A 27,263-nucleotide genomic window follows, 5' to 3' on the forward strand; every position below is an offset into this window, starting at 1 on the left:
GACGCTACGTCATGGAAAATTACTGAGAAAACTGCTTGCAACTGGCCGGTTCGCGGGCTTTCCTCGTTCTAAAAATAACAACCATTTAACATCAAAGTATTTTTAAATGTGTTAGGTCATGAAGGTCACGCGTGATACATGCAGATTTCCCCTAAACAACAATTTGTGTATACGATGGCTTGGAATTTATGGCCTTACATAACGGGAAGTGTTAATCAAAACAGAAGGACCGCGGCTTTCAAATATTTTATGACACCCCAAGAGTTAACTGCAGCGGAAGTCACCCGTGATGTACCGACGTTTGATCATCAAAATATTACGTAATATTATCCTAAAAATATTTTAATTTTTAGCACAAGAATACTGTAGTCGGTTACGAGTCTCGATCTCAGCGATCTTTTTGCACTTTCAGAAATTTTACGATCCGTTATTTTTGTAGTGTTATTCAGTTTGATGGTTGTTTTTTTTATATAAATACTTACTGTTTCCGATTCGGAAGATAAGTCTATTAACTATAAATCAAACTTTCAAACATCATTTTGAAATGAAATTGTATATGAATTTCAATGTGAAAGTAATCCAAAACAGAATTTCATGCCTAAAAATATATATTCCCATACTTTAACACTTTATATCTTCGAAACTCAAAGAGAAACTACAATAAATTTTGTATCATCGGAAAGAGAATTTAAATTGCTATAAACTTTATATTGACAAAAATAATGTCAAACTTACAGAAAATATTAAAATAATGACATTTTTAACATAAGTGTGTGTAATCACAAAATAATGCCAACACCTCTGTTCAGATAAGACAGTCACCTTTATCAGCCATATACCGATTATAGATTATTGATTATCACTTATCAGTGTTATGTAAAAGAGGTTACTTTGGCTTCTGTTCTGTGTGGTAAAGGGTTAACTATATAGCGTACTATAATTATGGCAATTTCTGCATCATAACTTTTGATATAGTTGACCTAGAACTATGAAACTTAAACAGAATTTAGATCAGCATAATGTGGTTGTGTACACACAATTTCATTCGGATTTATTTGTAAATTAAGAGTTATTGCCCTTTAATTGTATAAAAATCCACATGTTTGTACATAACAAACTTACCATTTGGTAGAATTTCATTAAATTTCTTTCATTCTTTTCCATGAACATTTATTGTAAACATGTGAAGTTGTGTACCCACACCTGGTCACCCCCTTAACCCCCTTACCTTGATCACACACCTCCCCACCGCCTATCCCCCGATCCCCCCCCCGCCCCCCACCAGACACCAGAGTTATGGCCCTTAGAAGTTTCTAGTGTTAATTATATAGGGTACTATAGATCTATAGATAGGCAATTTCTGCATCATAACTTTTGATATATTTGACCTAGAACTATGGAACTTTAACATAATTTAGAGCACAATAATGTGGTTGTGCACAGACAATTTTGTACGGATTTCTTTTGTAACTTCAGAGTTATTGCCCTTTAATTGTCTAAAAATCCACATATTTGTACATAACAAACTTACCATTTGGCAGAATTTCATTAAATTTCTTTCATTCTTTTTTGTGAACATTTATTATAAACATGTGAAGATGCGCACCCACACCTGGTCACCCACTTGCCTTGGTCACACCCTCTCCCTCTCCCAACCCCACTCCCCCCCACCCAAAAAAATTTTTTTATTTTTCATTTTTTATTTTAGATTTTTTACAAACCTTCCAAGTTGTACCATTCCCCCACCTCACTTCTCCACCCAGTCATGCCCACCACTGATCATGCATCCTCTGCCCCCCACCCAACTTCACCCTTTTACCCTTTTTTTTTTTTTTTTTTCATTTTTAATTTTCAATCAATATTTATAATCAGCATGTGAAATTTTGTTTCCTCTCCCGTTCCCCTGCACCCCCACCCCCTAAAAAAATAAATATATACATATAGATATATATATATATTTCCATTCCTTTTTTTTTTTTTTTAAATGTTCAAACCTTCAACATGTTAAGTTGTGACTGCACAAACCTTGCCCTCAGCCATGTTCAAGATATCTTACCTGTGTTCTCTTAAGGACATCTGTTCTTTTAAGTTCATATGTACATGTTAAACAGCAACACCTGGTGCCAAACCACTCAGAGACAATATTTCGTTCCAGTTAAACTTCAAGCTCACATTTCAATTAACTGCATTTAATTTTAAAAGCTAAGCTTATTACAGTAAGCATATCCCATTCAAAATAAATTCTTTAGTCAGGATCAAAGTATCATACAATTTAATACTCTTTAATTAAACATTGGTTTTCTGTTAAATTGATTTTGACTAATGAAATTATTTGCTTCTTATTAACATCCTTAACTTTTTGCCGGATATATCTTTTTGCCATTCCTCACCACAAACCCTTTCAGCGGGGGATACCAGTTCATCGAATGTGCTTGTTATTTAATATTTTTGACATAGACTCGGGCTATTGTGCAATATCTTCATCCACCGTTAGAGTCATTAAACACTCCAGTGACAGCTCCAGTTTCCTCAGATAAGCCCAGTTTCACTATCCAGCATCGAAATAGTCGGGCGCGCTGTCTCCTGTGACAGCTCTTGTTTACTCTCTGGTCCGTAACTCATCAATGAAAGGATTTTAAAATTACTTGGCACAAATGTTCCCTATATTGTCATGCACTATAGCCAGACCCCTAGCTAAAAGACCATGGTCTCACTTGGAGGTTAGTATTAGAGCTTTAAGATTTATTATGCTCCCTTTGACGAGGGTGGGGTATATATTTTGTTTGCAGATGTTGGTCGGTCATTATGTCACTGCAGGGGTTTTTTTTTACTAAGAAAGTGACACCGATAGTCGGCGTCTTCCCCTTGGAAAATTTTTCCCCAAAAGATCAATTTTCCCCCAAAAAATCAATTTTCCCCAATCTATTTCCAATTCTTATGTTTCAGGGATCGAATTTGGCGGTCACTAACTCATGAAATTCGAGTGAGAATAAAAAAATCCAAGTAGGAAATCATGGCACTGGAATATTTTCGCGATCAAGTTTGATAATCGACGAATTCGCTCAAACTGTCCTTCGCTCTTTGATAAGAGAATATTTTTGTTTGATTTTTCCATGAATTTGCATTCATTCTCAAGGTACACCTATTTCACAATGATTCTGCTTTGTTTTGGTGCAAAATATTGAGAAAATGTAGAGAAATGACAATTCATTACAGGTCACCCCCATCCCCAAAAATATGCAAAATTTAGCCCTGTGCAAGCAATATTTCAATTAATTTTACCTTATTCATGGAATTTACATTTAACATCCATTTAATCATTACGATGTTTGTCATTTTCATTCAGAAACATGCTAATTTCAATATTATTTAGACAACTGAAGTGCTAAAATGCGAGAAAAGACATTTACTAGGTCCTAAAACGAACCAAAATAGTGCCACCTGGTCGTAAATTCAATCTAAATTCCAAAAACACAAGAAATTTAAGCGTTTTCAGCCATTTCAATATTATTTAGACAACTGAAGTGCTAAAATGCGAGAAAAGACATTTACTAGGTCCTAAAACGAACCAAAATAGTGCCACCTGGTCGTAAATTCAATCTAAATTCCAAAAACACAAGAAATTTAAGCGTTTTACATCAGAAAGAATAGATTAATGGCATTTCCATTCATTTTTGAGGGGTTTCAGAAAATAACATGTATTGCCCCTTACAGGCTGAACACCACTAAATCCAGCTGTTCTTTATTTCATATAAAATCCACTCACTTCATAACGGTGTTTCGACATTTTCTAGCATATCAGATTTTCAGAGACTTATATTCCCATAAAGAACTAGATCGCTACTTTAGAAAAAGAAAAAGAAAAAGGGGTGTTAACTTTTATATAAGAAAACTACAGTTCGTTAAATACAACCCGCTGAATTTACTACTTTCCGCTTCTTTCAATTTCTCTTTTCGTGACATTAAATTCTTACGCCGCCATTTTTATCTAGCATGCGATAGGAACATGCTGATTTCATTAGAATGCAAAGTGATACATACTGAAATGCGGTAGGGTAAAAGTAAGCACGTTGCTGCTGAGAAAATGCACTAGGAAAGGAAAAAAGATTAGTACTATTTATATTTGGACTACTTGTGACTAGACCTGCGGAGCCTTACATTCTATTTGGTAGTGATCAGCCTTTGAAAGCTCCTTTGGGGTAGTTATTTTACTGATAAACACGTGACCACTTGTAGACGCTCATCGCTATTATAAATGAAATTATCGGATATCTAAATATAAGCGTCTAGATGAAATTTACTTTTGTTTTGGTTGGTGATTTGAAAATGCGAAAATGGAGAGGAAAATCAAAAGTTTCTTTAGGCGAAAAAGGACAAGTGATACCTAAAATTCTAGCGACACCATGGGCAGTGACCTGAAAGAACTTAAAACTTTCGCATCCAGCCAAAAGTCCAAAGAATCATCGAGTACTTTGGTTTGTTCTGAAACTAGAAAGTCCCGGCCTGTCCGAACCGTGAAAACGTTGGAAACAGAGCTGAACATTTATTATGAAACCAAATAACCAAGTGGAACCAACCATGTTGCTAGTGGAAAAAATGGCACTGCATTCTTAGTGGGGGGAAATCAGTAGGATAACTTAAAATCTGAATTGCTGTAAAAAATCTAATGACTAATGTACATACACTGTAAAAGCAGTATCACATGATGGATATAATATTGTGAATTTTCCCCAAATTGGCCTCTTTCGCGTGATTTTTCCCCATTTGACCAGCGCCCAGTGTCTTCCTTCCCCAACTCCTAAAAAAAGCCCTGTGTCAGTCTGTCAGTTGGACTGTCTGTAGACCAATCTGTTTCCGGATGATAACTCTAGAAACACGTGGGCCTAGGATCATGAAAGTTGATAGGGAGGTTGGTCATGACCAGCAGTTAAAAGGTTTCTGGGTGATAACTCAAGAACGCTTGGGCCTAGGATCATGAAAGTTGACCGCCTCGGTAGCCTAGTGGTAAAGCATCCGCTTCGAGTGCGGGAGGTCGTGGGTTCGATCCCCGGTCGCGTCATACCAAAGACGTAAAAAATGGTACTAGTAGCTTCCTCGCTTGGCGCTCAGCATTAAGAGGATAGTGCTAGGACTCTACTAGGTACTAGGTCAGCCCTGTGTCAGTATAATGTGACTGGGTGGGGTATCATGCCACGTGTCTATGGCGTGATATTCCAGTGAGGCAGCACTATAAAGTTGGGCATTGTGCTCACTGCTACAAGTAGACACCGTCGTTTATATGACTGAAAAATTGTTGAAAAAGACGTTAAACCCGAACACACACACACACACACACACACACACACTTGAAGGTTGATAGGGACGTTCATGACCAGCAGATTGATTTTAAGGTCCATGGGTCAAAGGGTAAGGTCACAGTGACCTGGAACAGTTAAAACGTTTTCAGAAATAACACTTGGGCTGAGGATCATGAAAGTTGATAGAGAAGTTCGTCATGATCAGCAGATGACCCCTACTGATTTTGAGGTCCGTGGGTCAAAGGTTAAGGTCATAGTGACCCGGAACAGTTAAAACATTTCCAGACAATAACACTTGGGCTTAGGATCATGAATGTTGATAAAGAGTTTCGTCATGACCAGCAGATGACCCCTATTGATTTTGAGGTCAGTATGTCAAAGGTCAAGGTCACATTTAAACCGTTTCTGGATGATAACTTGAGAACACTTGTGCCTAAGGATCATGAAAGTTGATAGAGAGGCTTGTCTTGACCAGCAGATGACACCTATTGATTTTGAGATCAGTAGGTCAAGGGTTAGTGTCACAGTGACCTACAACAGTTAAACTGTTTTCGATTTACTTGAGAACACTTGGGCCTAGGATCATGAAATTTTGTAGGGAGGTTGGTATTGACCAGCATGACTTATGACTGGTGAATGACCCATAATTACTAATTTGAGGTCAGTATGTCAAACATCCAGTACACAGTGACCAAATAATTTCTGTTCCTTGTGCAATTACTGAATACATCAAGGGGGTATTTAATGTCCTACCAGCTCTTGTTTTATTAGCCCACCATCATCAGATGGTGGGCTATTAAAATCACTCTGCGTCCGTGGTCCGTCCGTCCGTTAACAATTTCTCGTTACCGCATCTCCTCAGAAACTACTGGGGGGATTTTGACCAAACTTTGTCAGAATGATGTATTGGTACCCTAGTTGTGTCCCCCTGAAAATCAGACTGGTTTAACAATTTATAAGTGAGTTATGGCACTTTGTTTATTTCTGTAATTTACATAGATTTATATAGGGAAAAACTTTGAAAACCTTCTTGTCCAAAACCACAGAGCCTAGGGCTTTGATATTTGGTATGAAGCATCATCTAGTGGTCCTCTACCAAGATGATTCAATTCTTTCCCTGGGGTCTGATATGGCCCCGCCCCAGGGGTCACATGGTTTATATAGACTTATATAGGGAAAAACTTTGAAAAACCTCTTATTCAAAACCACAGGGCCTAGGGCTTTGATATTTCGTATGTGACATCATCTAGTGGTCTTCTACTAAGATTGTTCAAATTTCCCCCCTAGGGTCAAATATGGCCCCGCCCCGGGGGTCACATGGTTTACATAGACTTATATAGGGAAAAACTTTTAAAATCTTCTTGTCCAAACCACAAAGCCTAGGGCTTTGGCATTTGTAATGTAGCATCATCTAGTGGTTCTCTACCAAGTTTGTTCAAATTATCCCCCTAGGGTCAAATATGGCCCCGCCCTGGTCACATGGTTCATATAGACTTATATAGGGAAAAGCTTTTAAAATCTTCTTGTCAATAACCTACAACATTCTAATTTAGACCACATGTATAGTTTTGAGTGGCAAGATGAACCTTGACATGAGTTGACCTTGATTTTGACCTAGTGACCTACTTTCACATTTCTGTAGCTACAGCCTTCAAATTTGGACCACATGCATAGTTTTGTGTACTGAAAAGACTTTGACTTTGACATTGACCTAGTGACCTACTTTCACATTTTTGAAGGTACAGGCTTCAAATTTGGACCACATGCATAGTTTCATGTTCCGAAATGAAATTTGACCATGATTTTGACCTAGTGACCTACTTTCACATTTCTCAAGCTACAGCCTTCATATTTGGACCGCATGCGTAGTTTTGTGTACCGAAACAAACTTTGACCTTTACATTGACCTAGTGACCTACTTTCTCATTTTTAAAGGTACAGGCTTCAAATTTGGACCACATGCATAGTTCTGTGTTCCGAAATAAAATTTGACCTTGATTTTGACCTAGTGACCTACTTTCACATTCCTGTAGCTACAACCTTCAAATTTAGACCACATGCATAGTTTTGTGCACTGAAAAAAACTTTGACCTTGACATTGACCTAGTGACCTACTTTCACATTTTTGAAGGTACAGGCTTCAAATTTGGACCACATGCATAGTATCATGTTCCGAAATGAAATTTGACCTTGATTTTGACCTAGTGACCTACTTTCACATTTCTCAAGCTACAGCCTTCAAATTTGGACCATATGCATAGTTTTGTGTACGGAAACAAACTTTGACCTTTACATTGACCTAGTGACCTACTTTCACATTTTTAAAGGTACAGGTTTCAGATTGGACCACATGCATAGTTCTGTGTTCTGAAATAAAATTTGACCTTGATTTTGACCTAGTGACCTACTTTCACATTTCTCGAGCTACAGCCTTCAAATTTGGACCACTTGCATAGTTTTGTGTACCAAAATGAACTTTGACCTTAAGATTGACCTAGTGACCTACTTTCTCATTTCCGTAGCTACAGGCTTCAAATTTAGACCACATGCATAGGATTGTGTACCGAAACAAACTTTGACCTTGACATTAACCGAGTGACCTACTTTCACATTTTTAAAGGTACAGGCTTTAAATTTGGGCCACTTGCATAGATTTGTGTTCTGAAGTGTAATATAAACTTGATTTTGACCTAGTGACCTACTTTCACATTTCTCAAGCTACAGCCTTCAAATTTGGACCACTTGCATAGTTTATGTATCGAAATAAACTTTGACCTTAAGATTGACCTAGTGACCTACTTTCAGATTTCTCAAACTACAGCCTTCAAACTTGATACACATGCATAGTTTTGTGTACAAAGAACTTTGTCCTTGAAATTGATCTAGTGACTTACTTTCACATTTCTCAAGCTACAGCTTTCGAATTTGGACCACATGTACAGTGTTGTGTACGGAAATGAAATTTGACCTTGAGCTAGTCAGTAAGTCTTGAAATTTGGAACACTCAAAAATGGCACATTGGTAGGTGCCAAGATCACTCTGTGATCTCTTGTGTTTGAGATATAGTATGGCAGTTTATGTTTGAGCTACAGCAGCTGCTTTAGACCTTTTGTTGTATGTTTGAGATACAGTGTTGGAGCTTTTGTTGTATGTTTGAGATATGGTTTTAGAGCTTTTGTTGAATGTTTGAGATACAGTGTTAGAGCTTTTGTTGAATGTTTGAGATACAGTGTTAGAGCTTTTGTTGAATGTTTGGGATACAGTGTTAGACCTTTTGTTGAATGTTTGACATACAGTGTTAGAGCCTTCATTGAATGATTGAGATATGGGTTTAGAGCTTTTGTTGAATGTTTGATGTACAACTTTAGAGCTTTTGTTGTATGTTTGAGATACAGATTTAGAGCTTTTGTTATGTTTGAGATATGGTTTTAGACCTTTTGCTGAATGTTTAATATACAGCTTTAGAGCTTTTGTTGTATATTTGAGATACAGCATTCGAGTGTTAAAGAGGGAAATTCGAATTGATTAAAGCAAAATGGGAGGAATACCTAAATGTATATGAAGACAGTAAACAGGTGTTTGGAAAAATATTTTATATTTCTTGCAATTGTAGATATGGATGAAAATATACGACTCGGTCTACAGGACCAGCTGGTTGATCTCATTATGCGGGTACTAGTGCGACATGAAGAACTTCACTACTACCAGGTGATTTTATTTCTAGTCCTGATCATATATTGTAAAATCGTTATACCCCCACAAAACGAAGTTGGGGGGTGGGTGGGGTATAGAAGAGTGAACTGGTCAGTCTGTCCATCCGTTGGTTTTCATGGTTTCCGGACAGTAACTCCTGAAAGGCTTGACAGATTTAAACAATTTTTGGTACACAGGTGTAACATCAGAAAATACAGGTCAAGATTAAATTTAAGTCAGTAGGTGAAAGGTCAAGGTCACAGTGAACCTGAACAGTTAAACGGTTTCTGGATGATAACTTGAGAACGCTTGGGCCTAGGATCATAAGTTTTGGTACACAGGTGTAACATCATAAAATACAGATCAAGTTCGACTTTGAGGTCAGTAGGTCAAGGTCACAATGACCCTGAATGGTTAAAAAGTTTCCGGATGATAACTTGAGAACGCTTGGGCCTAGGATCATAAACTTTAGTACACATATGTAACATGATAACGTACAAGTCAAGTTCAACTTTGAGATGGGTAGGTCAAAGGTCAAGGTCACAATGACACAAAACAGTTAAATGATTTCCGGATGATAACTTGAGAACGCTTCACCCAAGGATCCTTAAAATTGATAGGGAGGTTGGTCATGACCAGCAGATGACCCTAATGATTTTGAGGTCAGTAGGTCACAGGTCAAGGTCACAGTGACCTGGAAAAATTGAAAGGTTTTCGGACAATAACTTAAGAATGCTTGGTCCTAGGATCATGTAACTTAATAGGGAGGTAGGTAATGACCAGCAGATGACCCCTATTGATTCCAAGTTCAAAAGGTCAAAGGTCATAGTGACCCGGAACATTTAAACCATTTCGGTACAATAACTTGAGAATACTTAGTTTGAGGATCATGAAATTTCACAGGGAGGTTGATCATGACCAGCAGATGACTCCTATTGATTTTGAGGTCAGTAGGTCAAAGGTCAAGCAAGTTTGGCTTTGATATTGACTTAGTTTTGTGATAAGGCCATATTGTGGGGGTATAATTTGTCACTCCTGTGACAACTCTAGTTAATTTTGGTGAGGGATATATTTTGTTAGCTCACCTGAACTTTTTTCAGGGTGAGCTTTTTAGTATAGGTGGATGCTCCAGCATCTGTCATACAACGTTCATCATCCTGCTATCTGTGCCAACATTTTTAGCTCAACTATATAAAGTATATGGAGAGCTATCCTACTCGCCCCAGCGTCTTTCCGCGTCCACACCTTGGTTAAAGTTTTGATGCCCTTTCTCTTTTTAGCTCACATGTCACACAGTGACAGGGTGAGCTTTTGTGATTGCCCTTTGTCCGTCCACAATTTCTTGTGAACACGATAGAGACCACATTTTGCAACCAATTTTAATCAAACTTGTACACAACTTGTATTGGCATAATATCTCAGTTCCTTTTGAAAACTGGCCATATCCCATCATGGGTTCCAGAGTTATTGCCCCTTAAAGGGCCAAAATTTGCTCTTTCAGCTTTTGCAGCCATATAGAAACTTCATTTATGGTTTGATTTGATACAAATTTGCAAAATATCTTTTAACAACAATAGATCTTGGATTCCATGATAAATCTGTCAAACCCAATCATAGGTTCCGGAGTTATGGCCCCTGATTGACCCCTGAAAGAGCAAAAATTTGTTAATTGAGTCAGCTAAATGCTGAAAGCGTTTGACGAGTCCTTGCTATCGCCCGATTTCTCATTCTTATTAAATGGCCTCACAACACAGCAAATAGATGTAGTTCCATTAGATTGTCTGTAATTTCAAAGAGTTCATTGATCAGATGAAGTTCAGTTATGTCAATCCCATTTGCTATGACCAATATACGACATAATCTGACAAATTTATGAAGTGTAATTGTGCAATACCTTTTTTTGATCTAGCAGTTTTTGGTTAAGTTTTTGAGTTGGCTGAACGCTGTGAAGCGTTTGACGAGTCCTTGCTATCGCCCACTTTCTCATTCTTAAATGGCCTCACAACACAGCGAAGTGATGTAGTTCTATTAGATTGTCTCTAATTTCAAAGAGTTCATTGATTGAATGAAGTTCATTTATGTCAATCCTATTTGCTATGACCAATATACGATGTAATCTGTCATATTTATGACTTGTAATTGTGCAATACTCGAATAAAGCCACGTATTTTCTTCCGCGGTAACTCATTAAGCATAAACACGCATAACGATTCTGCGGGATTTGGTAATACATTTGTGCATATGATTATGGTGACTACTTTTATGTCCTTTTGTCGCAAAATAGCAATTATGATATTCACAAATTCAAATAAAAACTGCATATTAACTTATTATCCAAATGATCCATTTGTTACCCTGTCCGTTTCAAAAAATAATCTTTAAAATCATTGCGCAAATAACAAATTTGTTGCGCTGTGCATTTCATGAATTGCGCAGGCTTACCAAGCTTGCGTAACATCCAGCGAAAGACAAAATATAGTTCCAGAACATACTGCTAGTATTTTATTGCGTCGGGGTACCTCTGAAAGCATTGGAATGTCTCTTATCAAAGAGTTTACCACATCAATGAAATTAAATTATGACAGCTTCATTTTAAGTGGCCCGAATAAGATTGTGCAGTACGTTAATTCTTCCGCAAGACTTCGCGAATGAACCCTAATTACATTATGGACACTTGACCTGTTTATAACAACGCTTCTACAACTTTTTTGAAAATACAGACTTCGGTTCACCGAAAAAATACTACGAAGATCGGCCAGATCAAAATGATGCAAAATTGCAAGTGGCGAAAATGCAACTTCGTTCATAATTGTAACCTTTCTGGAATTTTGACTGTTTTGGATAATTTGCCTATGATTCAGGTCGCAAAAAAATGAAACTGTCACCCATTCTGCGTTTCATGATTACACATGGGTTGAATTTTGCAGTCAGTAAGCGGATGAATTATCGAGAAAAGAAGCTCTTACTGGGTTGTTTAATTACTGCTGATTTTAAAAATGATTTTATTTCTTATTTTTTGAGAAATCACCTGAGCACAAAGTGCTCAAAGGTGAGCTTTAGTGATCACCCTGTGTTCGGCGTCCGGCTTCGTCCGTCCGTCCGAAGTTCGTGACGCACCTAGCTCAAAAAGTATTTAATATAAATTGATGAAACCTTGTATGAGTCTTTATCATGATATGAACTTGCGCACCTCCTATTTTTAGTCTGGCGCTGCCCCCTGTTTTCAGAACTATGGCCCCTGAAATAGTCAAAAATGCACATTTTTACCTTGTGACACGCCTAGCTCAAAAAGTATTTGATATAGATTCATGAAACCTTGCATGAGTCTTAATCATGATATGAACTTGCGCACCTCCAATTTTTCGTCTGGCTCCGCCCCCTATTTTCAGAGTTATGGCCCCTGAAATAGTCAAAAATGCATATTTTCACCTTGTGACATGCCTAGCTCAAAAAGTATTTGATATAGATTCATGAAACCTTGCATGAGTCTTAATCATGATATGAACTTGCGCACCTCCTATTTTTCATCTGGCTCCGCCCCTATTTTCTGAGTTATGGCCCCTGAAATAGTCAAAATTGCACATTTTCACCTTGTGACACGTCTAGCTCAAAAAGTATTTGATATAGATTCATGAAACCTTGCATGAGTTTTAATCATGATATTAACTTGCGCACCTCCTATTTTTTGTCTGGCTTCGCCCCCAATTTTCAGAGTTATGGCCCCTGAAATAGTCAAAAATGCACATTTTCACCTTGTGACATGCCTAGCTCAAAAAATGAAACCTTGCATGAGTCTTAATCATGATATGAACTTGCGCACCTCCTATTTTTCATTTGGGTCTGCCCCCTGTTTTTAGAGTTATGGCCCCTGAAACAGTCAAAAATGTACATTTTCACCTTGTAACGCACCTAGCTCGAAAACTATTTAATATAAATGGTTGAAAACTTGCATAAGTCTTTATCATGATATAAACTTGCACACCTCTAATTTTTTGGCTGGCTCCACCCCATATTTTGTAAGGTATGGCTCCTGAAATAGTAAAAAATGCACTTTTTCACCTAATTACGTGCCTAGTTCAAAAAGTATTAGATGTAAATTCAGGAAACCTTGCTGGAGTCTTTAACGTGATGTGACCTTGCACACTTGGCATTCTTCTTGAGAATCTTAGCTCTTATTACAGAGTTAAGGCCCTTGAAATAGCCAAAATAGCGGATTTTTTGTTTGTGATGCTCATAGCTCAAAAAGTATAGGGTCTAGAATAATGAATCCTTTTCATAAAATGTTTGTTGAAGCTATACCCTATAATGCAGTAATTCGGTCAAAAATGTGCTTCCGTGGTAAAGTCGAAAGAAATCCCTAATAAATAGATCCTAATTTTTCCATTTTTCGCGCATTTGAGCGTAAATCTGGGCCCAAATGGGCATTATTTCACTCGTGGAATGAATTTTACATAAAATAGGACACTTTTAACGCTAATATTCACATGTTTTCGAGTTGTTTACATGAAAACAAAAGTAGGGTGTTTATTCTGCGGACCGCTTTCTGAAATGCGGCAATATGAGGGTACCTGACTTCAGTTGACTTGCATTTCACTGCATACTATTCAGTCACAAAATTGTTCTGAAGTAGCTGAATTTTATATGAAACAAAGAACAATTTCTTTTATTGGTATACAGTCAAGACTGCAAACATTTGAATTATTGCCTCTTATTTGTGACAAATGTACCAGTGGGGGGCACACCCTGTGTCCTACAGACACATTGTAGTTTATATACAAAAATGGAAATTTATTATACATACTTATTTTTATGCCCCCGGCATCTACTGATGCGGGAGGCATATAGTGATCATCCTGTCCGTCCGTCCATTCGTTCGTCCGTCCGTCCGTACGAGGTTAACCAAATGGGACCGTTTCGTCTAACATCAATACCACTTACTAGAATGACTTGATACTTATGCAGATGTAACCTGTGACCATTCCTCATCTTCAGACATCACCTGACCTCAGTTTGACCATGACCTTGTCCTCATTTTGGACTAAGGCTGCTTTATATAGGCCATCTCTTGTTTAACCAAATGGGACCGTTTTGTCTAGCATTAATACCACTCACAAGAATGAATTGATACTAATACAGATGTAACCTGTGACCATTCCTCATCTTCAAACATCACCTGACCTCAGTTTGGCCTTGACCTCGTTTTGGACTTAAGTTGCTTTGTATCGACAAGGATGCCACCGGGGCCATCAAGCGTTTATTGAACGCAGCTCCTTGTTTCTTAATGTTTGTAATTAATTATTACTTTATACAAACTTGTCAGTTATAAAGGATAATAATCCCCTTCATCCTATGTGTAAGAAAACATAACCATAGTGCACCTGTGACATCCACTTTGCCTGCAAATTTCCAAACTTCTGAATTCCGGAAACTTTCAAATACCAAACTTTTAGGCTGGTCAGGAAGTCTTCCGGTTTTCGAGTGGGCTGTCGTTAGACTCTCTTGTTAGTTGTTAGCTCACCTGTCACATAGTGACAAGGTGAGCTTTTGTGATCACCCTTCGTCCGTCGTTCGTCGTTTGTGCGTCCGTCCGTCCGTCAACAATTTCTTGTCTGCGCGATAGTGGTTTCATTTATGATTTTATTTTAACCAAACTTGCACACAACTTGTATCACCATAAGATCTCGGTTCCTTTCCTGAACTGGCCAGATCCCATTATGGGTTCCAGAGTTATGGCCCCTGAAAGGGCCAAAATTAGCTATTTTGACATTGTCTGCACAATAGCAGCTTTATTTATGATTTGATTTTAACCAAACTTGCACACAACTTGTATCACCATAAGATCTTGGTTCCTTTTTTGAACTGGCCAGATTCCTTCATGGGTTCCAGAGTTATGGCCCCTGAAAAGGCCAGAATTAGCTATTTTGACCTTGTCTGCACTATAGCATCTTCATTTATGATTTTATTTTAACCAAACTTGCACACAACTTGTATCACCATAAGATCTTGGTTTCTTTCTTGAACTGGCCAGATTCCTTCATGGGTTCCAGAGTTATAGCCCCTGATACGGCCAGAATTAGCTATTTTGACCTTGTCTGCACAATAGAAGCTTCATTTATGATTTGAATTTAATCAAACTTGCACAAAACTTGTGTCCCCATAAGATCTCGGTTCCTTTCTTGAACCGACCAGATCCCATAATGGGTTCCAGAGTTATGGCCCCTGAAAGGGCCAAAATTAGCTATTTTGACCTTGTCTGCACAATAGCAGCTTCATTTATGATTTGATTTTAACCAAACTTGCACACAACTTGTATCACCACAAGATCTTGCTTCCTTTCTTGAACTGGCGAGATTCCGTCATGGGTTTCAGAGTTATGGCCCCTTAAAGGTCCAAAATTGGCTATTTTGGCTTTTGCAGCCATATAAAGACTTCATTTATGGTTTTAATTTGATACAAACTTCCAAAATATCTTCAACAACAATAAATCTTGGATTCCATGACAAATCAGATCCAGTCGTAGGTTCCAGAGTTATTTTATATCTGATTACCTCCCCTGATTGTAATCAAAATGGATTAATATCAGTAAGTACTGATAGGACTTACCGTATAGCGGGTTATTTCTACGGGGGGAATATTCCTGCGTTTCTGCGGTCTCTCGGTAGAATCGCAAAAATATTTCCAGCAGAATATTCATCCAGCAAAAATTTAAAACGCAAAAAACTGCACTTTTTCACCAACGTTGATTCCCTGTGTTATCCGAAGTTCACAATGTCATGGTGTAATTATTGGAAATTACCGTCGGCATCTGACAATTACCGATAATATTATAATTAGGTGTGATGGTCAATCAAAGTCCTAACTGTTAATACCACAGAAAACATTTTTCCTCTCTGAATGAAATAAACTGAGTGAATTTCACTTGTGTTGTTCTTATTAACACCTTGTAATTAAAGATCTTCCTAACTATACTTTAATAACCTTTATATAAGTGTAACCGTTTTGCCGATATACCGTAGTTTGCAGTTGTTGTTTGTGCAATTGTTGTTGGACTTTTTTTTCAATTCTTATGTTATTATATCCTACAATGTATTCATTAAATGCAAAGTTATTTTACTAAGTTACCGATACTTTAGTTTATTGTTTTCATATGCTATCATTCTCGCAACGGCCGATCATGCGAGGAATTACCTCCTCTTTTGCATTAAAAACGCAGAAATTTCTTTTCCTTTTATGTGAAAACGCAGAAATTAAACACGCAAAAATTTGTTTCACAAGTTTTGGGGCCAAAACGCAAAATATTTTGACCGCAGAAATAACCCGCTATACGGTATTTGAAATTTCATTATTGTTATTAGTTGGACTGAGACAATCAGGGTAGATAACTATGGACTGATTTTATGTCAAATTACCTCCCTTTATTTCAAATTAAAATGGGTATATCTCCATATTTATTTGGCAGGTCCTTCTTTTGTTCACTTACAATATATTTTTTTTTAATTACTTCCCTTTTACATTACTATAAATAGCTTATTTTTAGTAACTTTTTTATTATTGGCCGTAGGGAAAAACCGAGACCACTTTTCTGTGGTACAACATGGATGGTACCTCCAATTTTTAGGTGCATTTTGACATATCTATACCTTGTAAGAATTTTTTTTTCTTTTTGGTTAAATTTCTTCCCTTTATTGTTCCTGTCCTTTCGACTTAGATATTTTTTCTGAGGACCTTCTTGTCCTCAAGTGCAATGATAACAGGTGAGCGATATAGGGCCATCATGGCCCTCTTGTTTTACCATATTGTTGTGCCCCCCTCCCCACCCCCACATGAGTGCTTGTATGCGCCATATTGTTAGGCTGCACTTTTTGAGTTCTGATTTGATTTAATTTTGTTGTCGTTAATAGTGGGAGTAGAGACGTGATTTTTGGAGTGTAGTTTTGTGAACGTGTGCTTGATGTGTTTGTGTCATTATTTTTTGGATTGCTGCATGTGTTGATCCAGAATCAGCATCAGAAACAATTACATATACAAACTTGAAATATTTATTATTGATAAACACTTTGTGAACTTTCGTTCACCATTGTAGTTTTCAGTCATGGATTTTGTTATGTATGACACCAATTTCTTACACAAAATTGGACAATCAACAAGGTGTAGACTTAATCCTATTGTGTTATCAAGGTTAAAAGATTTGAGAATATTGAAACAGTACAGAGGAAAAAGAGCTGGTTGCCTGAAGGTACAATCCTTGAACAGTAGCAAAAGTGGTTACGGTAAACCAGTGGTTTTCAGTGGTATAAACTTTAGCAACCTTATATACCCTAAGAAAAATGGAAATAAATTGAATAGACAAAATGAACAGCTTACATGTTTGACGCTAAATTGTCGCTCGGCAGTAAACAAGGATGTTCTTATTGGTCAGTTATTACGTGAGGAAAAGATAGATTTTGCTCTTCTTACAGAGACTTGGTTTTCGGACGACAAACAACACCAATTTGAAACGTCTGATCTCAATCAAAATGGCTACAAACTGTGTGTTACGAACAGGCAAAATAGGGTGGGTGGTGGTGTTGCACTGACATGTAGATCTGCTGTAAATATGCGCAAACTTTCGGCAGGAAATTCTCACAGTTTTGAATATGGTATTTGGCAGTTGATTTTCAAGAACATTACTATGCATGTAGTTGGGATTTACAGACCTCCATCTTTATCCACTTGTTCCCAGTTCGTCACAGACCTTTCAATATATGGAGGGAGTACTATCACAGTACTCAAATGTAATGGTCATGGGTGACTTTAATCTTCACATTTATGATGACACAAATGCTGCAGTAACAGAATTCAATAATTCTTTGTATGCTGTGGGTTTACAACATGTACAATTTAGAACACACACTGGTGGTAACATTCTTGATTTGGTCCTTACGGAAGTCGTAAATGGTGTTGAAGTAGTTTCTTGTGAACAGGGTCCATATATTTCTGATCACTGTGCAGTCAAAATTGTGACAAATGTTAGAAAGGAAAATATAACCAGTGAGGTGGTGCTCTTTAGAAATTTCAAAGACATGGATACGAACACATTTTCAAGCGATCTGAGAAAAATGACAATCGAAAGTGATAATGTCGATCTTTTTGTTGAAGAATTTCAGACAGCAGTAGAAAAGATTATGATCTCACATGCACCATTTATAGAAAAAACAATCATCCATCGCGCTCCAAAACCCTGGTTCACAGAAAAACTTCTTCACCTTAAAAGAGTGGCTCGCAAATCTGAACGTTTGTGGAAGAAACATAGACAATCACATCTGCATGAAGCCTTCAAAACAGTACGTAAAAACTACGAAAAAGAACTCAAACATGAGAAAAAATCATCTCTGAGTGAAAAAGTTCTTAATGCAAAAGGTGACTCGAAAAAGCTTTATAGATTTGTATCTGAGGTAACAGGCACTAGATCTGAGAACCCTATGCCAACTGGACATGACAGTACACTGGCTGAGAAATTTGCAGATCATTTCATGAATAAAATCGAAAAAATTCGAGAATCGTTGAAACATTTCGATAAGTTTCAACCATGCGAAAAAGATATTCCTTGTTTTGACAGTTTTAAAGATCTGAGCAAGGAAGAAGTTAGAAAATTTATAAACCAACTACAGACAAAATCATGTGAACTTGATATTCTACCCACAAAAGTGCTAAAATCATACTTGGATGAGCTGTTGCTGGTTATTACCAAATTGGTTAATTTGTCTTTGCGCGACGGCATCTTTCCAACAAAATGGAAACAGGCAATTGTAAGACCTTTATTGAAGAAAATGGGACTGGAACTTGAATTCGCAAACTACAGGCCTGTTAGTAATCTATCGTTTCTGTCAAAATTAATTGAAAAAGCAGCTCTGTTCAGGCTCAGTGATCATGTAAACAAACACAATCTTCTACCAAAAAACCAGTCTGCTTACAGGAAAAACCATTCTTACGAATCAGCACTGTTACGTCTTGTAAATGATTTATTGGATGCTATGGAGAAGAAAGAAGTTATGGCGCTAATTGCCATCGATCTCAGTGCCGCTTTTGATACTGTAGATCATGACATTCTTGTTGATGTGCTAAACAAGCAGTATGGCGTTCGTGGAACAGCACTGTGCTGGGTTGATTCCTATCTGCATCCCAGAAGTTGTCGTGTAAGTGTCAATTCAGCAATGTCATTTCCACGCCAATTAAATTGTAGCGTTCCACAAGGGAGCTGCTTAGGACCGTGGCTATATTTGACATATGCGGGGACACTGTTTGATGTTATTCCGCCATCGATTTCAGTTTACGGCTTTGCGGATGACCACACTGCTAATACACGCTTTAAACCATCATCTCCAACAGTAGAATCCCAGGCAATACGAGAACTTGAACATGTGTGCAAAACTTGTCCTAAATCGAAGAAAATATGACAGTTCCAAGCAAGCGCTGTATGACCTTCACTGGCTGCCAATCAAAGCCAGAATCACATTCAAAATGCTCACCTACATGTAGAATTGTTCAGTTGGAAACTCTCCATAATATCTTTCTGAACTTCTCATAAAACAAACACAGACAAGGAACTTACGTTCTTCAAATTCCGTTACTGGGTGTTTCGTTGTTCCTTTCAACAAGCGCAAAACGTTCAGCGACAGAAGTTTTGGTACTGTTGGACCTAAACTCTGGAATGAATTGCTTCTCGAAATAAGGAACTCAGACACAATAGATGTTTTCAAAAAGAAGTTGAAAACTCATTATTTTGGAAATTACTTTGCACTCTTTTAGAGACTGTGACTGTAATTTTTAAGAGATTGAAGTAACTTGAACTGGATGATTTTATTGTGTGAATACATTCGAATATGAACTATATTATAACAAAGTTTGTAATAACTTCTGGACATGTTGCAATAACCCACTTATTCTTACTTAATAACAAACAGCTGTCTTACTGTATCTTAATATTCAAATATTTTATTAATCTTATCTGATGTCTGATCTTTTTTTTTAATGCTTACTAAATAGTTTATTTATCCCCTCGCCAAAGGCGAAGGGGATATTAGAAATGGTCTCCGTGCGTGCGTGTGTCCGCAATGATCTTTGTCCGGAGCATAACTCCAAAAGTACTGGAGGGATTTTCTTCAAACTTCATACACTGATAGAACACATTGGGAGGAAGTGCAGTGTGCAAGAACAATAACTCTACCTTGCCTATTTTTTGAGTTATTCCCCTTTATCATATTTTCTTAAAAAAATTTGTCCGGAGCGTATAACTCCAAAAGTACTGGAGGGATTTTCTTCAAGCTTCATACACTGATAGAACACATTGGGAGGAAGTGCAATGTGCAAGAAAAAAAACTCTACCCTGCCTATTTTTTGAGTTATTCCCCTTTATCATATTTTCTTTAAAATTTTTGTCCGGAGCATAACTCCAAAAGTACTGGAGGGATTTTCTTCAAACTTCATACACTGATAGAACACATTGGGAGGAAGTGCAGTGTGCAAGAACAATAACTCTGCCTTGCCAACTTTTTGAGTTATTCCCCTTTATCATATTTTCTTAAAAAAAATTGTCCGCAGCATATCTTTTTCATGCATGGAGGGATTTTGATATATCTTGGCACAAATGTTCACCACCATGAGATGGAGTGTCATGCGCAAGAACCAGGTCCCTAGTTCTAAGGTCAAGGTCACACTTAGAGGTCAAAGGATACAAGAATGAAAACCTTGTCCGGAGCACTTCTTCTTCATGCATCGAGGGATTTTGATATAACTTGGCACAAATGTTCACCACCACAAGACAGAGTGTCATGCGCAAGATCCAGGTCCCTAGGTCTAAGGTCAAGGTCACACTTAGAGGCCAAAGGTCAGATACAAGAATGACTTTGTCCGAAGCATTTCTTCTTCATGCATGGAGGGATTTTGATGTAACTTGGCACAATTATACACCATCATGAGACGAAGTGTCATGCACAGTTCCCTTCTTTAGAATTACTTCCCTTTGTTGTTACTTTAAATAGCTTTTATTGTAACTTTTTCATTACTAGTCGTAGGGAAAAATCGAGACCACTTTTTAGTAGTACAACATGCATGCTACATCCAATTTTGAGGTATAATTTGACCAATCTCTACCTAGTAAAGATTTTTGTGTGGACTTACAATTTTTTTTTTTTTTTTTTTTTTTTTTTAAATAACTTCCATTAGTTGTTACTATAAATAACTTATGTTGTAACATTTTTAGCTCGACTATTCGAAGAATAAGTAGAGCTATCCTACTCACCACGGCGTCGGCGTCACACCTTGGTTAAGTTTTTCGTACCAGTCCACTTTTTGACAAAGTCTTTTGAGATAAAGCTTCGAAACTTACAACACTTGTTTACCATCACCATGGCCAGTTGTAGGCAAGAGCACATAACTCTATCAAGGATTTTGGCTGAATTATGGCCCCTTTTGACTTTGAAATCTTGGTTAAGTTTTTCGTACCAGTTCATATTTTGACAAAGTCTTTCGAGATAAAGCTTTGAAACTTTCAACACTTGTTTACCATCAACATGTCCAATTATAGGCAAGAGCACATAACTCCATCAAGAATTTTAGCTGAATTATGGCCCTTTTTGACTTAGAAATCTTGGTTAAGTTTTTCGTACCAGTTCATATTTTGGCAAAATCTTTTGAGATAAAGCTTTGAAACTTTCAACACTTGTTTACCATCACCATGACCAGTTATAGGCAAATGTACATAACTCCATCAAGGATTTTGGCTGAATTATGGCTCCTTTCTACTTAGAAATCTTGGTTAAGTTTTTCGTACCAGTTCATATTTTGTGTAAAGTGTTTGACATATGGCTTTGAAACTTTTATCACTTATTCATTATAATAGTCTTTATCTGTAGGAAAGAGTACATAACTCTATCATCTATTTTGGCTGAATTACGGCCCTTTTTGGACTTGGAAATCTGTTCTGTTTTCATACAAGTCCAAGTTTTGTCAAAACTAATTGACATATAGCTTTTAAACTTTGAACACTTGTTTATCATTATGATTTCCATCTGTAGGCAAGAGTACATAACTCTGACAACTATTTTGGCTGAATTATGGCCCTTTTTGGACTTTGAAATTGGTTCACACATTGCAGTTTAGTGCAAGACTTATTGAAATCCACAAAATATACTGGAACATTGTTTGTCTAATCTATTTTTTTCTTTTGTCTGAATATCTATGTTAATATTTTGACCCCATTCTTCAATCAATTCTTCGAATAGTCGAGCGCGCTGTCATCAGACAGCTCTTGTTATAATTGACCACAGGGGAAAAACAAGACCACTTTTCTGTGGTACAACCTAGATGTTACTTTCCAATTTTAGGTGTATTTTAAGACATCTCTACCTGGTAATGAGTTTTTTTGTGGACTTAGAAAAACAAAAGACTTACAATGATTACTAAACAACCACAAAATTAAAATTCCATTTGCAAATACAGCTGCTAGAGTAAAGAAATTTGCTGTGACGGGCATATATTGTGACATTCTGGCACTCTTGTTCCCTGTTAGCTTTCCATTCCTTCTTTTTACAGTAGCCATATAGCTATACTGTTCATGAAAATTAATAAAATTTAGCAGTAAACCACCTCACCACTGAATAATTCTTTCTTCCACATCTTTAAAACCCCTGATATGGACCACAACTAAATGGTTTTTCAAAGCTTCTCCCAAAATGAATACTTTCAGACACTAACTTGCCAGGAACTTTAGCCTTCAATTGTTATATGCCCGGCGGGGGGATTGACCATGTCTAACATGGCTCTTGTTCACAATGATATTTATGCTCATTTGTGTTATATGTCATTAAATATCTTAATTTTTGTCGTATTTTTTATGTATTTGTAAAACGCCATTGAATATGTTTTGCGTAAAAATAGGCGTTTAATCAAATAAAACAGTTTCAAAAGTGGTGGGGGCATATAGATTTGGTCTTATCCGTGCGTCCGTCCGTGCATCTGTGGGTGCATGCGTCCGTCCGTCCGAAGTTTGTGACGCGCCTAGCTCAAAAAGTGTGTGATATAGATTCATGAAACCTTGCATGAGTCTTAATCATGATATTAACTTGCGCACCTCCTATTTTTCATCTGGCTCCGTCCCTATTTTCTGAGTTATAGCCCCTGAAATAGTCAAAAATGTACATTTTCACCTTGTGACGCGCCTAGCTCAAAAAGTATTTGATATAAATTGATGAAACCTTGCATGAGTCTTTACCATGATATGAACTTGCGCACCTCCTATTTTTCGTCTGGCTCCACCCCCCTATTTTCTGAATTTTGGCCCCTGGCCCCGTGTTCACAAAGCATTTTTCGGGGGTTGCTGAGTTTGAGCTTGAAATTTTAATATCAATTTTACTAAAACTTCAAGACTTAATTCCAATTGAAACTGACCATCAATACTGAAAAGTCATTTGAAAATAGTTATTAACTTAAAATTTCGTTTTAAACATGCTATTTAGATATAAATGACAAATAAAGTTTCATTATCAAAGTCAGCTGAGACTGAAAATGTTTTGTGAACACGGGGCCTGAAATAGTCAAAAATGCACATTTTCACCTTGTGACGCACCTAGCTCAAAAAGTATTTGATATAAATTGATGAAACCTTGCATGAGTCTTAATCATGATATTAACTTGAGCACCTCCTATTTTTCGTCTGGTTCCGCCCCCTATTTTCTGAGTTATGGCCCCTGAAATAGTCAAAAATGCACATTTTCACCTTGTAACGCGCCTAGCTCAAAAAGTATTTGATATAAATTGATGAAACCTTGCATGAGTCTTAATCATGATATGAACTTGAGCACCTCTTATTTTTCATCTGGCTTCACCCCCTATTTTCAGAGTTATGGCCCCTGAAATAGTCAAAAATGCACATTTTCACCTTGTGACACGCCTAGCTCAAAAAGTGTTTGATATAGATTCATGAAACCTTGCATGAGTCTTAATCATGATATGAACTTGCACACCTCCTATTTTTCACTTTGGTCCACGCCCTATTTAAGTGTTATTGCCCCTGAAATAGTCAAAAATGCACATTTTCACCTTGTGATGCACCTAGTTCAAAAAGTATGTAATATAAATTATTGAAAACTTGCATGAGTCTTTATCATGATATAAACTTGCACACCTCTTATTTTTTGACTGGCTCCACCCCCTATTTTTAAAATTATGGCCCCTGAAATAGTAAAAAAATGCACATTTTCACCTAATTATGTGTCTAGCTCAAAAAGTATTTGATGTAAATTTATGACACCTTGCTTGGATCTTTATCATGATGTATCCTTGCACACTTGGCATTCTTCCTGAGAATCTTAGCATTTATTACAAAGTTATGGCCCTTGAAGTAGCCAAAATAGTGGATTTTTGTTTGTGATGCTCATAGCTCAAAAAGTATATGGCCTAGAATAATGAATCCTTTTCATAAAATATTTGTTAAGGCTATACCCCATTAACATTTGAATTATTTCTCCTTATTTGTGACAAATGTACCAGTGGGGTGGGGGCACACCCTGTGTCCTACAGACACATTCTAGTTATTTGTTACATTTGCTCAGATTAGAGAACATGTTTCTATACTTGTAACTTATATATAATTATGTTTCCAGGGTTACCATGATATTTGTGTTACATTCCTGCTGGTGGTTGGGGAGGATGTTGCATTTGCTCTGGTAGATAAATTATCAATGAATCATCTAAGGTAATATGGAGAACACAACCCAATAATATTTGAAAATACTTTCTTGAGGTTGAAAAAAAAAATCTGAATGAAAAATCTTTATTGTTTAGTGCATAAGTTTTTATCTGGACTGTTCAAAGAAAATGACCAGAACTTTCAAACGAATATTTCATGACTTACCCCCTTTTTAAGTTCACCTGAGCAGAGTTTTTGTGATCGCTCAATGTCTGGCATCTGGCGTCTGTCTGTCAACATTTAGCTTGTGTATGCGATAGAGGCTGTATTTTTCAACTGATCTTCATGAAATTTTGTCAGAATGATTGCCTTAATGAAATCTAGGCCTATATTGCTCTGCATTGCAGTGCCTTTAAAACAAAAATATTTGCTCTTAACTCAGGTTTTAGCTCATCTAAACCAAAGATTCAGCATGAGCCATTGGGATAGGGCTGTGTCTGTTGGCTGGCGTTATCTTTTCACCTTTAAATGACTTCTTCTCATGTACCTAAGAGCTATAAATAGGAAAGCTGTTTAACAATTTCTTCTCATAAAACACTAAATTGATTTTCACCAGTTTTGGTCTGTAACAGCCTGATAAGGCCCTCTCCAACATTTGTTCAAATTCCTCTGCTTGACTATTTACAGGGGCAGCCACAGCTTAAAGTTGAAAAAAATTTAAACAGCTTATTCTCGTGAACGGCTTGATGAATTGTCATCAATCTTGGTCTGTAGCATCCTTATAAGGTCCTCTTTCAAATTTATTCATATGGTTCTGCTTGACTGAGTTTTGATGCCGCCAGAGTTAAAAATAGAAAAAAGTTTAAATGACTCCCTGTCATGAATCGCTTAATTGAACATCACCAAACATGGTCTGTAATGCTTTTGTAAGATCCTCTTTCAAATTTATTTAAATGGTTCAGCTTGACTGATATTAGGGGCTGCAAGAGCTTAAAGTAGAAAAAACTACTAAACATAGTTGTTACCATGCATGATTAGTGTGCCATACATATCAATGTCAATCAATTTCAGGTATGGCCCTCAATGGCCCTCTTGTATAAGTTTATATTGCCTATAATTTTTCTATTGCATCCACAGTTTTCTGTAATTTTCACTTATGTACTGGCAAACGGTTTCAAATAGTTGAGTTACCAGTAATATATCTGGTATGATAAAATCTGATATAATATATTTAATGTATTACAGAGATTTTATGGATGCAGATATGGACAGGACCAAACACATTCTTAACTACATGTATCCATTAATTGGTCGAGTTAATCCTAATCTTAGAGACTTTATGGAGAGGTAAGAATTATGATTTTACCTGTGATTGTTTGTATGATGAAATTTTAAGCAGCGTGGAATCTGAGATGATGTTGACATGCCGATCAGGTTTCAGTATTAGGTCCTGTCCCAGTTTTGTTCAAATGGGGACGATTGGCCCCTTTTAGGGGCTACCAGAGCTAAAATTAGAAATAGCTTTAAATCACTTCTTCTCATGAACTACTTGATGGATCTTCATCACACCTAGAGGATCATTATAAGGTCTAGAGGATCATTATAAAGTCCTTCCTCAAATTTTGTTTGATTGGGCCACTAGAGCTAAAAATAGAAATACGTTTAAAAGACTTCTTCTCATGAACCACTTGATGGCAAACTTAGCCTTTAGCATCATTAGAAGGTCCTCTCGCAATTTTTGGCCGGGTTTTCGAAGAAAAATCCGGCTTGTAGATTAGGGCTGTCCGGGCAGATGGATGGATGGGCAGGCAGATGGATGGGATAATGAGTCTCATGATATCCTTTTTAGCTCGACTTTTCCAAGAAAAAGAGCTATTGTACTTGCCCTGGCGTCGCCGTCACCGTTAGCTGAAGTTTTTGATAAAGTCAAATATCTCTCATACTATCGAAGCTATTGACTTGAAACTTAAAAAAGTTATTTACTATCAAAGTCTACACCAGGAGAAACAATCCCCATAACTCTGATTTGAATTTTGACAGAATTATGCCCCTTACTAACTTAGATTTTTTTGGTAAAATATTTAATAAAGTCAGATATCTCCGTTACTATTAAAGCTTTTGACTTGGAACTCAAAATAGTTATTTACTATCAAAATCTACACCAGGAGACACACTTTCCATAACTCTGATTGAATTTTGACAGAATTATGCCCCTTTTTATGCCCCCCTTCGAAGAAGGAGGGGTATATTGTTTTGCAGATGTTGGTCGGTAGGTCTGTCGGTCGGTCGGAATGTAGACCAATCCGTTTCCGGATGATAACTCAAGAACGCTTGGGCCTAGGATCATGAAAGTTGATAGGAAGGTTGATCATCACCAGCAGATGACCCCTATTGATTTTGAGGTCTGTATGACAAAGGTCAAGGTCACAGTGACCAGGAACAGTAAAATGGTTTCCAGGCAATAACTCTAGAACGCTTGGGCCTAGTGTCAGGAAAATTGATAGTTAGGTTGGCCATGACCAGCAGATGACCCCTATTGATTTTGAGGTCATTAGGTCAAAGGTCAAGGTCACATTGGCTAGGAACAGTTAAAACAGTTTCTGATC

The 27,263-nt window shown here is 37.2% G+C and overlaps 1 protein-coding gene across 1 annotated transcript; it reads left to right on the plus strand.

The window, feature by feature from the left end:
- Window positions 1-8,874: 8,874 nt before the first annotated feature.
- On the plus strand, window positions 8,875-26,008 carry LOC128554207 (TBC1 domain family member 20-like). Its single transcript, XM_053535454.1, has 3 exons — window positions 8,875-9,005; window positions 24,632-24,723; window positions 25,903-26,008. Exons 1-3 carry the CDS (start codon window positions 8,913-8,915, stop codon window positions 26,006-26,008), a joined length of 291 nt encoding a protein of 96 aa, XP_053391429.1. The 5' UTR covers window positions 8,875-8,912.
- Window positions 26,009-27,263: the final 1,255 nt, after the last annotated feature.

Source organism: Mercenaria mercenaria, unplaced genomic scaffold, assembly GCF_021730395.1.
Source record: "Mercenaria mercenaria strain notata unplaced genomic scaffold, MADL_Memer_1 contig_4830, whole genome shotgun sequence".
NCBI classification, from domain to species: domain Eukaryota; kingdom Metazoa; phylum Mollusca; class Bivalvia; order Venerida; family Veneridae; genus Mercenaria; species Mercenaria mercenaria.

Coding starts and splice junctions, on each gene's coding strand:
- LOC128554207 (XM_053535454.1), top strand. CDS start 8,913: ATGGATGAAAATATACGACTCGGTCTACAGGACCAGCTGGTTGATCTC. Junction 9,006..24,631: donor AAGAACTTCACTACTACCAG/GTGATTTTATTT, acceptor TTATGTTTCCAG/GGTTACCATGATATTTGTGT. Junction 24,724..25,902: donor TTATCAATGAATCATCTAAG/GTAATATGGAGA, acceptor AATGTATTACAG/AGATTTTATGGATGCAGATA.